The sequence below is a fragment of the Calidris pugnax genome, unplaced genomic scaffold (assembly GCF_001431845.1).
Source record: "Calidris pugnax isolate Ruff unplaced genomic scaffold, ASM143184v1 scaffold181, whole genome shotgun sequence".
NCBI lineage: Eukaryota > Metazoa > Chordata > Aves > Charadriiformes > Scolopacidae > Calidris > Calidris pugnax.
Window position 1 is genome coordinate 562,734 of NW_015090976.1, and position 14,843 is coordinate 577,576.

Here is a 14,843-nt window from a genome sequence, read left to right on the forward strand (position 1 = left end):
CCCCGGCGCCTCCTCGGCCCACCGGCCTCGGGGCGCGGAGCGGGCGGCGGGAGGAGAAGCGGGGAAAAAAACCACGGGGTTCTCCTCCTCTGCGCGCAGCGGCGGGCGCAGCATCCCCGAGAGCGGGAGGCCGGGAACAAAGACTCCGCGCAAGCCCCAGCGGCTCCACCTGCCACCGGCGGAGATGGCGTCCCTCGGTTTAGGGGGGCTCAACGTGTCCGCCCGTAGGAAGAGCGTTCCGGCTCGCAACGCGGCGGTGGAAAGGCGGAACTTGATCACGGTCTGCAGGTGAGCCGCCGGGCCCGGCCCTGCCCGGCCCTGCCCTGCCTGAGGGGACCCTGCCGGCCCCTGCGCGCAGGTGACCGGCGGCCGCTCGAGGGCGGGAGCGCCGGCGGCAGCCCTGTCAAGGGGGGCTGGCCTCCGAGGGGGGGGGGCTGCTGGCCTCCGAGGGGGGTTTGCTGGCCTCCGAGGGGGGGTTACTAGCCTCCAGGAATGGGGGGCCGGCCTCCGAGGCGGGGGTTGCTGGCCTCCAGGCGTGGGGGGCCCGGCCTGCGGGGGGCAGGTAGCGGCGGGAGAGGGCAGCCTCCTCCACCCTGACTCAGCTCCTTGGGGAGCGTTTGCCTGAGGCGCGTTGGCGGGCGGCAGGGGCGCCCCCGGCCCGCAGAGGGGCGTTACACGGGGGCGTTAAATGCTCTTTTGTGGAGCAAGGGGGGATCGGTTTGGGCACCCCGATGGCGGTGCTGGGCCGGGGCCGTGTGGCGGCGCAGGGCAGGCTCAGCGCCGGGCAGCGCTGCACTGAGGGGTTTCGTCTCCGTGCGAAGAGACTCCGGTGTTGGCTGGTTCTCTCTCCGTGCCCGCCGCACGGCCGCTTTGGGAATTGGCTCTGGATACACACTGGACGTGAAGGGAAACCCAAAGCTGTTCCTCCGGGCTGCTGCAGGAGCGGCTCCTCTGCTGCTCCCGCAGCGCGCTGCTGCCACCAGAGCGGTCCCGCGGAGCCTGCCTTCAGCGGGTATTTTTATCTCCAAAATCTAGATCAGGAGATCCGCAGTACAGGCTAGAGCTAGCGTATCCCAATTATATATTTTATTTTCTTAGCATCTTAGTGCTGAGCTTATACAAGCGTAATAATGATGCTTCCTATGGCTTGAGGTGTGAGTGTTCCCGCTCCTGTCAGTGCTGATTCCTGCGGCGTTTCCAGGGGTGCAGTGCTGGCCCCTTACATCACGGCAAACTTAAACACGGGAATGTGCCGGTAACTTCATGAGTTCATGTGTTTCCATTGCTAAATTTTTAAGTTATCGAACTGATTTGGATATTATCTGGAGGAGGTCTTCAACAGATTCATATGGGCTATGATATAACTTCTGTTCTTAAAAATGTTAATAATGTATCAGGACAGCTACTAGTTAATTTTGTACCCTCACCACTGAACGCTGCAGAAGGATTTTTTAAAACGATTTAGGACCCCGTATTCTTTCCTTCTTTTTTTTTTTTTTTTCTTTTGTACATTGTTAATGGGCTTTACGAAGTGTAACTGTGTCGTCTGCCTACTGAAAGAAATTTGCCCCAGTATTCCTTCAAGTCCTGGTATCTGGGTTTCAGAGTAGCCTTGACACTATTCTGTCTTTTCCCAGGCTGTTATATGTATTTCTACTCTTAGCTGTGAAAAATATATGCAACGAGAACATTGAAAAAGAAGGTTTTTAACAAACTTGCTGAAGTAGATCAAATACAAGGAACAAAAGTTTTCAGTTTCGCTGTTGTTACAGAGATATAGAAGTTGCCAATCTACAGGCTTGGGAACAGACCGGTTTTCTCAAGTAATGATAACTGTACAGGATATAAACAGTTCTTTTAAAAGGACTATACTGTGTTCTGCAGAGCTAGCTGTCTTTTTCCTGCCTCCTCATTTGAGAGGAACTCTTCTGTACTCTGTGCTGTTAACATTTTATTTTTCAGTTTGTTTATTTCATGTCCTTGTCTGCAGTTGAAATGATGTTGTAATAAATTCAAAGATGCTTAGAAATTTGAGGGAATTTAGTCAAACACGTATGAAACAAAGAGCTACTGCAGAAACTACTTGAAATTGGAGTATTCTAATTATTTTCAGTGAAACGATTTAATTTTGCTATGTCTTCACAAAATCTGAAGTTTCTAGTTTGTGGATATACCTTAAAATTTGGATGATGAGAAAGAAAGGATGATGAGGAAAAGAGGATCTGCATTTTTATGATGTGCATACATTTATTTATATTTTTATTGTGCCAGTGTAAGTGTAAATGTTTTAAATGTTTCTATGCTTTACTGTAGTTATTACACATTTTCTATTATTGAAAAGTGTTAGTTATTAGGAATTGCCAAATCAAATCCAGTAAGATAATAGTCCTTTCCAATAAAAATCCTATGAGAATATGTAATATTTCTGGTAAAAACATCTCCAATGAAATGATTCAATTAAATTTGGATGGTATGGCTTGCTACCCAGTGAAGGTGAGAGATGACAAGGAAGATACTCTTCTGAATTACCATCTTTTAACAGTGTCTGATAATTTAATTCTCTATTTTTGTCAAAGCTTCAGTTTAGCAGATTTTAACTTAATATATTGAACCAGTCTTTGGGTTTTCACTCTTTTCTTACAGTGATGATATCTAACTCCTCGTGTGGACATTTACCTCTCTGGAAGGAACAGTTTGTTTCCACCAAGTGCTGAGGGGCACTGTAGTGGCTACAGGAAATAACAGAGCTCCTTAAGTTCCACAGACCAATTGCATGTGAAAGTACATGGTTATGTTTGTGTTACTGCAAAACTGTGATTTAGGTTGTAGTGATTTTTAGGAATTTTTTGTTTGAATAAGAATATGCATTACTAAGTTCTGTTTCTCTCCATACCTTTCTTCCCTAAAGTTTGATGCCTTACATTTTCCATGGGAAATAACAGAGTTCCTAAAGTTCCACAGACCAATTGCATGTGAAAGGACATGGTTATGTTTGTGTAACTGCAAAACTGTGATTTAGGTTGTAGTAATTTTTAGCAATTTTTTGTTTGAATAAGTAATGCATATTCTAAGTTCTGTTTCTCTCCATACCTTTTTTTCCCTAAAGTTTGATGCCTTACATTTTCCAGTGCTGGGATTTTGAGGTTATTCTGGGTTGTTCACCTAGTTTTAATCTAGTCTTCCCTAAGATTCATAGATCAAAGATCCATATAGCTACAGAATCACCAAGAAAGTAGAGACAGGCCTTGGAAGCAAGGGTCATAGCTGAAATACAGAATGTTAACACAGAATTGAACAATTGTCAGGAAATGTATTTTTAAAAATTGCTAATATGTATAAGAGCTGTTGCAGTGACATTGACCCTTAACTGAACTGTCTGGTTTGATGTCCAAGCCACTTCCTCCAGCGTAAGGGATATTAGTTTGTAATCTTGGGGATTATTCTCTATTAATAGTTTATGTTCTTCAAAATGGCGTTTTAATGACATTTCCCAGATTGCAAGCTAAATAAATTTGACAGAATCCTTTAATTCATTTGAAAACAGAAAGGAGCAGAATCTGACAATGAAAAGTGACAAATTCATAGAGCAGTCAAATTTTCTATCTATTTGCTTATTAACTAGAGGCTTGTTGCTGTTTTGGAAATAAACCTGTAGACCTGAGATATGTCCACAAAAGGTTTGGCTTCAGTTTGGAGTTATTAAAGAAATTTAGGAGACCTTGTGCATTTTGCAAAACAGTGGAAGAACCTACCCCCAAAAGATTGCTTATTCAGGAATGTTTCTCTCTTACATAATTCAGAAGGAATTTTTAAGGTTGGAGAATGCTACTGTTTCTGCATTTTTATTTTTTTTTTGGCTCAAGTAAGACTAGATTCATGACATAGAAGAATATAAAAGAATCAGGAAACATCAGAGTTCAGGAAGGTAATTTAGAAACACTGGTACTTCAGTGGCAGTTCCCATATGAGTCCTATTGTTGCAGTCACATAGCGGGAAATTATTTGATAAAAGACATTTTTTTTTAAAGAGTCTTGAAGCAACAAGTATTGGAGCTATATTACTCCTCTGCTTCTACAAGAAGTTAACCTTAGAAAATTTTAAATTTGTTTTCAGACCACTTTACTTTCTCAGGTCCTTTGTTACAATTTCTGTTAACGTGTTGCTCCAGAGTGCAGTGCTGCCTGAGCAGCCCTGTGGAGAGGAGATGAAGTTGGGAACAACCAAGAGAAACAAGAAAGCTGCTCTATCTCTACTTGGACATTTTTTCTTCATAACTCTTGTGTTCTTTAGACTTGTCCTTTTCTTCCTTGACTTTCAGTCCCCACGTGGTTCCATGTGACTGTGCAAGAGCATGGGCTTTCTTTTATGGTGGGCCATACGCTGCACACAACATATGAGGCTTCTTTTATGATTGAGTAAAACTGCTCAGCTAGTGCTTACGGTGTAACCTTTTTTCAAAGGCATCACTTCTACGTTCCTTACATCCTTCTTCCACTCTATGTGGTAAGCATGGTGAAGTGGGAATGCCATGCAAAATGTGTTTGTGACTTTTATCTTAGATTTACAGAGATGTTTGCCTCTCTGTAGTACTGGAGAAAAAAGAAAAAAACCAAACCAAACCAACCAACCAAAAAACCCCCAAACCAACACAAGAATATTTGCCTAAGAATTTTCTTAAATATCGCCAAAAATATTTCCTGTAAATCAAATTTTGCCTGGCAGCGCTATTATTTTCCTGATCTATGGAGATAAGGTGTACATACTTCCACTCCCTGTCTTAAAAGCAAATTTCACCCAAACTTGACATAACTATAAGATTGCTTAGCTGTTTGGTGAAAGCATATAGAGATGGAAATAAGTATTTCTATGGAGACCATGCTGGCAGTGACACGAGCACTTAAATAGACTACCGTAGATGATGATGATGTTATACTGTCTTTTCTAATCAGACCCTAGGTATTTAAAAATTGTTGTGTCTTTAAAAAGTAGATTTTTTTTTTTCTTCAATTGAATTGCAGAATGCTTTAAAATTTCTAAAAATCACAGATAAGTATTTTATTTTTTTTTTAAGTATATGTGAATTACTAATTTTTTCTTGAATATATCTCCATTTCTGAATACATATCCCGTATGGTATTAACCTGTGAACTTTTAAGTACGACACTGAATAGAGGAAAAATAGGCATAGCTACGTATTATACACTACTTTGTTTTGCAGTTTATGGATGATCATGTCACTGAGTTTTAAGATGATATTCCTATCTATAGCCCAGTCCATTACACTGCTAACTCACGGTCTGTCTTGTGTGTGTCCCTGTGAGTGAGTGATGGATGTGCTGCACCTTCTCTTTTTCAGATCTGCATGGTGTGGGAGGAGTCTTCTTGTTAGAGTTAATACTGACTTGAACGTGGCATTGCTATATAACTTTTTTTTTTTTAATTAAGAAAGATTTTTTAAATAGATAATTTCACGGCTCTTTTATGGCTTTGAGGCAACAATCATTACTACCATCAGAGTAGTTGACAACAATGATGGTGACTAGGTAGAAATTTAGTGGTGGGCATGCATGTCTTTCACTTACTGAAAATTGGTTAAAAATGTGGAGGAGTTCAAAACTGAGTCATATTTGGCACTGCAGAAGCAGCTTCCTCCCCCACCCTTCTTGCTCCTAATTCCTGTCCTGCTGAAACCCTTACAACAATAGAAGCTGCAGGAAAGGTGGGACAGGGAGTCTTTATTCAGAAGTTCACTTCCTATAGCATAATTGAGTTGAAGCTCTTGAAATCTGTATGTCAGTTTAGTTTGAGCATAATTAGTTTCATTTAGTAAATGAGCATCAGGAGGCTGTGCTGCCTCCACTAAGGATGCAGTTTAGTTACTTTTACAATGCAGAGCATTTGAAAATAGAACTGGTGCTTGAAGGAGTCTCATTCCTGCCCATGCCTATATAGAGTGGTGGTTCTGCAGCCGTGCCACAGAACTGTTTGTGTTGACATGCTGTGAAGCATATTTATCATGAATGTCTCCATGTTTAAGAATCACTCCACCCCTCCTGAACTAAAAATCTAGATGCGTTCATAATGAGCCCCATAAAAAGTATAAGTGGCACAGCTGAGGGGGCAGGGTGCCTGGGGTGAGCCAGCAGAGCGAGGACTCCTGAAGCTCTATGGTACTGTTGAAGTTTCGGTGTCGTGAAAACTGTTGCCTCAGGTATGGCTCCATCAATGCAAACAAAGATTGTTACAAAAAACACAATAAATGCCTCAAAATAAATGTTACTTTCAAAGTTGAGGACATCTGAAACTTGCCTTGAAACTGAAAACCAAAGAACAAGGAGAAGAAAGGAAACTAAAAACAGATTATTATTAAAATGGAGAAAGCAAGAGTAAAATCAATTTTTTTCATGTTTCTTGAAGTTTACACTATCTTCTGAGTAAGAAAGAAATTTTGTAAGTGCAGGTGTAACTAAACACAGCTAACATTGGCTAATCGACTGGTTACGTCTTGTCTGCTTGATTCAGCTTTTCCAATTTCGAATGTTAGATGATTTAAATTGATAGCTTTTCTGGCATAATAATGAAGTAATATGATGCTGAATAGGGATTACTCCCATTCACAGGGAAATCAACCTTTCCAAGATAATGCACAGAGTTAACAGTGCATAAAAATTCATTCTTTTATAATATGTTTGGATTATTCTTGCATTAGGATGAAATGACAATGTTCTCGTAATAGGATGAAGTTTATACTTCTGATTCTCTGAAGGAGCGTTGAGCAAAGTGTCAAGCAAAAATCATGATCTTTAGGATTACAAAGACAAATCCATGTTGGATGCCTTTCAGTGCTTGTTTTTGTACAGCTTTGTTAAAAATAAGTTAGAGAAAAGCAAAATAATTTGAAAATAACAAGCTCACTTCTTCATAGAAAGTGTGGGGATTTTTCTTTTGATTTTGTTTTGAAGGCTTTATGCCTAAGGCCAACAATGTCAGTTGTATTTCCAGGCTGTTTCTCAACGTGGTATGTGTGTGTGTTGCTCTGACTGAACTTGAAATCATCCAGGTTCTTTGCTTGTTTGAATTACACAAGCTGCTGTCCTGCGATAGAGGACCCATAGCTAGCCAGAGAATTGATGACTGTCCTGTACTTTTGCTCTAGGTTTTCAGTCAAGACTCTGATCGACCGTTCTTGTTTTGAGACTATAGATGATACTTCCCCTGAATTTAATAATTTTGCAGCCATTCTGGAACAGATTCTAAGTCATCGACTGAAAGGTATGTTAATTATCTTATTTACTGGTGATGCTTTTGCCATGAGAATTTGTTTATATGAAACCAATGTGCATCTGTAGAAACTCTTTGATGCTGAATGAAAGTGTTGGTTTTCTTTGTGTGTCTGTCCCTTTGCTGTTGGCTTCCTATTGTTCACGTTATGGTGAAAAAAATCAAGGAAACAGGTTTTGTGAAACATGTTTCCAGTGTTCTTGTAATAATCCTTCTTGGCTGGTAATTAAGCAAGTGGATGTTGCCATGGTGCTGAGCTCTGTCTGCTTTTCTGCTGTATGATAAGGCTGTGTCCTAAGAGTTTGAGTCTGAAAGAGAATTGCAGTGTTTTCTGCTGTAACAGAAGCTATAGAGACCAAATCTGTGGTGCTGCTCCCTTTCCTTTCTCCCTTCCCTGCTTTCATTGCCTTCTTTTCCAGAGAACTGTGTTTAGCTCCTTTCATGCCTGTCCCCCCCATTCCCCTAGCAAAGCCCATTTTTGCTACTGGAATGTAATGGATCTGGATTGAGTTGCTTTTGAGAAAGGTCAGTTGTTGATTTTCCTCTCGTATGGGAGTCAGATGTTGTTCCAATTCAAGAAAAGGTCTGTTTGCCTTTTCCGATTGTTCTAGAGGAAGCTGCCCTGCTAAAAGCACGGAGTGTTCCTGAGCAGCCACAGGCACAAGGAAAGGACTTCGGAAGCTTCTCTTCATTTCTCAGCTCTGTGTACAGTTTCTGAAATTATTTGAGGAATATGAAGGACACGATAATAATCTAAATATAGATGTGTAATATGACAATCTACTCCTTTTCATACTTTTGCTTTTTAATATTCATAACTAAGCTTTGTGAACAATATTGTGTGTAGGCTGACATTTGAGTAGCACAATTACTACCTGCTGTCATTCTGTCAGAGAAGGGGAAAAAAAAAATCACACAGTGGGGTTAAGAACATAGTGTTTGTCACATTGTGACAAAGATTATCGAAGTGATTATGGGCACTTAGCAACTTGACACTGCAGGGAAACAGCTCTGTTTTCCCCTTCTCCCCCAGCTTCAGTGATGCTTGAGCAAAAATCATTATGATTGTTTTTTTTATACACACACATCCCCCTGCAACATTCTTTTGCTTCACAGTTGTTATTCAGGACAGGCGGAAGCCTTGCAGGGTTGGCAAATGGGTTGCAGGCAAGTGAAATCTGCAAGTAAAAAAAAGTATTTCAAATAAGAAATAGAGAAAATCAAAAAGCTATATTGTTGTTTCAGTCTTCCCTTTGTAATTACTAGTATGATTTTTCTAAGTTTGCAGAGTTAAATAAAAACATGGAAAAAAGACAGCAACTTGTGCATTGTATTGCAAATGGGGAATATTTTGGTAATGAGCTAGATCACTGAGTAATTGTTTTATTCTTTAAAACTTGAAAGAGAAATTGAGATAATAAATGTACCATGACAATTCAGATTTTAAAAGGGTATATATTATACAACACAGGGCTTGAAAGAAATTGCATTTTATTGACAGAAATGACTAATATATTCTGCATCCATACTTCATGTCAGTAGGAACACACTAACAGCAGACTGGTGATTGCAGTGGGTTATACAAAATGTTTCAAAGCAGGCAGAACATACATTATCTGTTTGTCTATGGTAAGATAAATGGCTTCATTGTATTAAAATTGTCCAGATAATCCCATGGCGGTGCAGCTAAACAGATGATCCAGATTTGAGAGTTTGAGTATATAGACTTTACTTTCTTAAGGCCATGGCAAATAACAATTCTTAATGTTTAACTTGCTTCAGAAGTACTGAGTGAGGAAGGAAGAATTAGAAAAAAAAATAAAATATTTAATTGTAAAGGACTAGGTCTACTTTTATTAGAATACTTTTACAGACAACTGTCTTTTCTGACACTAAATGTAATATGTTTTTAAGGAGCAAAGCATAGTCTTGATGGAATACGTTGACTGTTGCTGTTTATTGGTTTTGTGTTCAGATAGGATCCAGGCAAAACAAAAGGGAAGGAAAAAGGATAGCCATTTTAAGGGAAGAAATGGATTACAATTACAGCTACTAGAATTTTATGCTTTTTCCTGGAATCATTGTAATTAAGAATTCTGGATTAATAGTTTTCCAGTCCTCATCCTTGTGGCTGTTCTGCTAAAAATGCCAGCTAGAGCAATATGGGCACCATTTTAAAATTGATATTTGATAAGTAACTGATCTGATGTTGCCAGCTCCAAGTAGCAAATGGGTCATGGAAGAGCATTCATAGTGGTTTGGGTGGTTTTGTTGGTTTGATTTTTTTTTTTCTTTTCAGAATCATTGAAGAATTTAGTTTGGAGAGTACCTCAGGAAGTCATCTAGTCGAACCTCTTGCTCAAAGCAGGGCTGTCTCAGATTGCTCACAGCATTTTCCAGTTGCGCACTGAAAATCTCCATGATATTTCTTAAACACAGTGCAGTTTGCTGTAGAATTATTCCACACGCACACACTTTGTGATTACCTTTCCTTGGTATTGGCTGTGGTCCTCGCTGGATCCTGTGGTGAGCCAAACCAGGAGGTCAAACAGGCAGAAAACTGATGACTTTCCCCATGGATGCACTTCTTTAACCCACCTGCTCATTTTCTTAAGAGTGTTTTACACGTGGGTGTTTGCTTGGTAGTGAAATGAGGTCAGCATAAATATATCAGCTCGCATATCTGAGATCTGTGAACACTGCAGGTATCTGTTTCATGTGATACAGAAGATTTAGCACATATGACACCAAAATAGTTCCAAAAAAGTAACATAATATGCCGTGACCAAAAGTCCGCATCTGTATTACCTTAATGTCAGGAACAGGCCAGGGATTTTAGCAAAAGCAGTCTGGTGCTCAGCCTGTTTTTGAATTGCCCTATGGAAGAGAGAGAGTAAGCTGTATTAACTGTCTTTTCAGGGATTACAAGCCATTGACTGCCTTCTGCTCTAGAAAATGGAGAGATACTTAACACCTGTGCTGTGTAATACTGTACATGTAGTGACCTGGTACTTCCTAGAAGTGTTGGATTTATTGTGAATGCAGAATAGACTAAGTATGGCAATGAGGAAGATGTAAAGCATGTGTTCTGGCTGTCATTAAACTGTGTGGCATGCCTGCTGGCAAGATCTGATACTATTGGACAGGTCAATTGAAGATCTTGAAAAGGTAGGAGAGAAAGAATAACAGAAAAAAGATGAGTGACTAATTACTCTTTTCTTCCTTCTCAGGAATAAGAATTTGCATGGTTTTATAATACAGTAGAGAGTAAGAGGTGTTCTGAGCGGATACAGAGACAATGTATTTGAACTCTCTGAACCAAATAAGACCTGTAAGGATTTTGAAAAGGGATTTTACAAATTTGTATACAAATGTCTGTGTGATGCTATTTAAAGCAAGCTGGGTAATTTCAGGAGGCGTTTTTTTCCCCAAATAGTTGTTTGGAATTTGTTCCTTCATTAACCATTCCATACTGTGGAGATTAAGATGTAGTTGTCTTGGTAGTTTCTTGTTTTCACTGCTGTCCACAGATTTTCCAGGTATATTTTCTGTGTGTCCTTTTTATCAGATCAGCTAAGAAAATTTAGTTAGCGCAGAAATGGTAGGGGCATCAAAAAAGGTTCAACAACAGAATTTGAGATTTGATCACAGATATATCCTAGGTGATTTAAACCCTAAAGTCAATTCAAAGTGATGTATGTATTATCTTTATTAGATCAGTGTTGTATAGTTTTCTGCCTTTTTCTATCACTTGAAATTAGCTTTAACTGAGTTAGTACTGAACAACATTAGTAACTATTGCAGATTTTTCTAGCCATCATCTCAAATATATTTATGAAAACTGTTATAATGTGTATGCATTTGTTGACTTACTATATTTCCATTGTAATTTCCTTTAAAGCAAAATGTGTTTATATGCAAACTGCTAGCCAGTATGCATGCTTAGAAACAGCTTTGGTATATAAATTAAGTTCTGTCACTGACAACATATATGGTGCATTTGCTTGTGACTTCTTTAATTTTTGCATGTTGTGGTTCCTGTGAGTGTACTTGTCGTCCATGCACTTGCATTTACCTCCATCATGACAGCACAGTACAGCATACTGTTTTGTATGTGCACACTTTCACGACTTTTGTGCATCTTTTGTCCTGTATGTACATTTAGAAGGCATTATAGACATATCAAAAGCTTCTGCTGAAGTTGCCCATGGAAGCTGCCTGTCTCTATATCTAATCTATTTTATTCCTAATTTTTAGTGACTGTGGAGTTTGCTTGCTTGCTTTTCTTTTTTCTTTTAGAAAACTTACTATGAGTAGTAAGCTTCTAGGGTCATCAGTGCTGCTTGAGTGGAAAGATAAATGTGGTAATTTTCTTCCTTTCCCCATTCTATAAAGTGTTCTAGTTTCATGCATTATCAATAGTCTGGGGGTAGTAATGGTAAATGGTTGTACTAGTGTTGTAACTGGTAAATGTTCAGTTTTTGCACTTCTTCACAGTACGGTAAATTATTAAATAACTCAGTTTTTAATTGGTAACTTTTCTTATATATGCAGTGTACAATTTATCCCTTCTCATATGTTTTTTATTTTACTTATTTTTAGGAGGGGAAAAAAAGCATGCACTGCTACCTGCTGTTTCATGTAGTCTCTTTCTTTTTAAGCAATGTATATGAATATAATTTTTGTTAATTAAAATTCCCTGAATTCTAATAATTCAGGCATAAACAGTGGTACAAAGGGAAAGGATATGAGTTATGTCTGCAGAAGACAATTTGCACTTGTAGGTCTAGGTCACAGGTGAGGAAGCAGGATTCTTTGAGTGAGTTAGATGCGGCTTGTGATGCTGCTCATCCTGAGAGAAACAAGTCTGCTGGATAAAATAGTTAAGCTAATGGAGATATAATGGGGGTGAAAAAGGTAGGTTAAGGAAAAAGCTGAAGGCACTACTGTCACGAAAAAGAAAGTCTAAGCATATAGCTGCTGTGGCCTTTATTTAGTGCAATAATGCTATTAGCAGAATAGCTTTTGTTACTAGATTAAATATTTATATACACTTAGTGATCTTATTACTGATTTTGGCTAAAAAGAAGCAGTAGGGCTCTTGTGTAACTTGTGGTTTAGCTCATTCTACTTTCTCATGCCAGTTTATTACCAACAAGTTGTATTAATACTTATTTTTACAGGATAGAAAGCTTTGCTGCAAACTAAATAATGCAGGGAAGTCTGGAGAAAACCTGCCTGTACCTTAAAGCATCCTCATCATTTGTATTTTGTAACTGAGGAACTCTGTAGATATGCAATTGGACTGTGTTTGAGTAGGAATCAAACTGTTTAATGTCTTTATTTGTGAATAATTTCTTGGGGGTGAAAAAAGATCTGCAGATCTTTGTATCTAGATGTCAGACTGGATCAGAAATGAGCTGATACAAATAGGTGTGTAGCAGAATTCAAAAATGTGAAATAAAAAAAATTCACAACATCATTTCTATTTGCTTTGCAGTTTTGTAGACATGAACTGAATTAATTTGAACAATACTTAATATTAAACTTGCAGCTTCCATGCTTATCTAACAATTTTGTTTGGCTGACAAAAACAATCACACCGTTCCTGTTGGAATAGCTGTCAGCTTCTGTGTTTTCTGATGACACATAAACTTCATGGCAAAGACCTCATACTCTTTGTCCTTTGGACCTCCCAGGGAACTTACTCTTTTCTTAAGTTTCTGACAAAGTATAAGTTGTATGCTAGAATTAGCTTTCAAGTTTATTAGGACCCTTTAGAATCATGGAATAGCCTGTGTCCGAAGGGACCTCAGAAGATCATCTGGTCCAACCATTTGTGGGAAGTTGTGGGCCTAGATGAGATTATCCAATTGCATCTTGAAAACCTCCAGCAACAGGGACTCTGCCACACCCCCGTGAGGTTGTTCCAGTGAATAATTGTTATTGCTGTAAAAACCTTCTTTCTTATGTTGAGATGAAACTTGTACCTGTTGTCCTTTGTCTTTTCCATGTGGCTTCTTGTAAAGAGAGGGCCTCCGTCATCTTTGTAACTGCTCTTTAAATACCAGAGTACTGTGATGAGTTCCCCTCTGAATCTTCTCTTCCCTCAGTCTTTCCTCACGGGCAACGTTCTCCAGCCCTTTGAACATCTTCATGGGCCTCCTTTGGACCCTCTCCAATCTGTCCATGTCCTCCTTGAATTGTGGGGACCAGAACTGGCCACAGTATTCCAGGAGGAGTGCTGAGTAGTGGGAACTAGTTCATCTCTCGTTCTTGAGAGTTCCTCTCGTGGCTGTGTACGTTGAGTGCATTGAGGGCCAAACAGCATGTCATACGCTGAAAGTTTTTAAAATTGTAGGGAATATACAGCTTAATATCTTATTTAGTAGTTCTTAAAATACATTCTCGCTATTCTTGGAGACTCTTTTCCAACATTTTTCTGTGTATAGAAGGAAGATTTTCTTCAGATGATATTAATTTCCAGAGTGTGGGCAAGGTTTAAAGTTGTAGGGAGCAAATAGTCTTTGGTTCACAAGAAGTCCTGAGCCTGCTCAGTGAAGACAACTCCTACTGAAGCCTGAAACCCATCATACCCTGTTGCAGAGCTGGCTGCAAGATGAGAGCCCGCTGTTATGTCAGGGTGTATTGTAATTATGGACAGCTTGCTTTGTTGATCAGCGTAAGTCAAATAAGTGCAATGTGCTGGTATGTATTTCTGTTATCAAGGTATTTTTGTTTTTAAATGTGGTGAGTTTTTCAGATGTTCATTTGTAAAAGGAATTGTTTTGAATTGGTGACTTTAGAAAACCTTAGAGTGAAAGTGTCTGTTTTTTGCAGAATATATTCTGTCCTTAAGATAGTTTGAAAAAGCCACAAAAGTTATTGTGTGATATGCTTGCCTTTGTTAGTTGGCACTGCAGCTGGTGACACGATGTCATCTTCACACTTAAGTTACATTTAATTGTGCGGGTATAATCCCCAGGGCAGAAATGTTTCTGATATGGTAAAAAACATGAAATATATCTCTAGCTTTTCATGTTGTTAAAATGCTGTTGATTTTTTCTTGCTGTCCGGTACATTTGGCATTTCAACAAAAATCGTAAGTTTGTAAGAGTGCTTACCTCATTGAAATTCTTTTATTTTAGTCCTTAGAACTGAGAAGATCTGAGTCTACAGTAACTGAAGCATCCTGGGATTTTGTTTTTCCTTTGGCATATTGAGTCATATATATTAATTCTTCCTGCTTTCTTTTTTCCTTACAACTCTTTTATCAAGCTTTGAATTTAATAAATAAATTCATGCGGTGAAGTAAGCAGATAGATCACAAAACTAAGATAGATGCACCCACTATGGAGGAAAAAAGCCACCATTTGAATTTCTTAAGCTCATGGGGGACAGATCTTTGGCACTACTCAAAGTATGCTTGGAGCTAAGATAAGTCATGCTAGATAAAAATATTCTTGTAATCATATTTTGGCATTTTATGTTCAGTATGTTCATGATTTTCAGTATGTATGATTCCACTCTCTCCGTTGGAGGGTCACACTCAAAAGTGTTG

General features: G+C 39.2%; 1 protein-coding gene across 2 annotated transcripts in view; it reads left to right on the plus strand.

Annotated features, from left to right (window-relative positions):
- The first annotated feature begins 6 nt into the window (after positions 1-6).
- RUNDC3B (RUN domain containing 3B) overlaps positions 7-14,843 on the plus strand; it is a 62,659-nt gene continuing 47,822 nt past the window's right edge. For both annotated transcript variants that reach the window (XR_001413255.1, XM_014952955.1), the window contains exons 1-2: positions 7-288; positions 7,158-7,273. Coding sequence is in view for 1 of the 2 variants with exons in the window: in XM_014952955.1 (XP_014808441.1) it covers positions 185-288; positions 7,158-7,273 (220 nt within the window). In the remaining variant the exon portion in view is untranslated. The remainder of the gene's footprint in view (positions 289-7,157; positions 7,274-14,843) is intronic.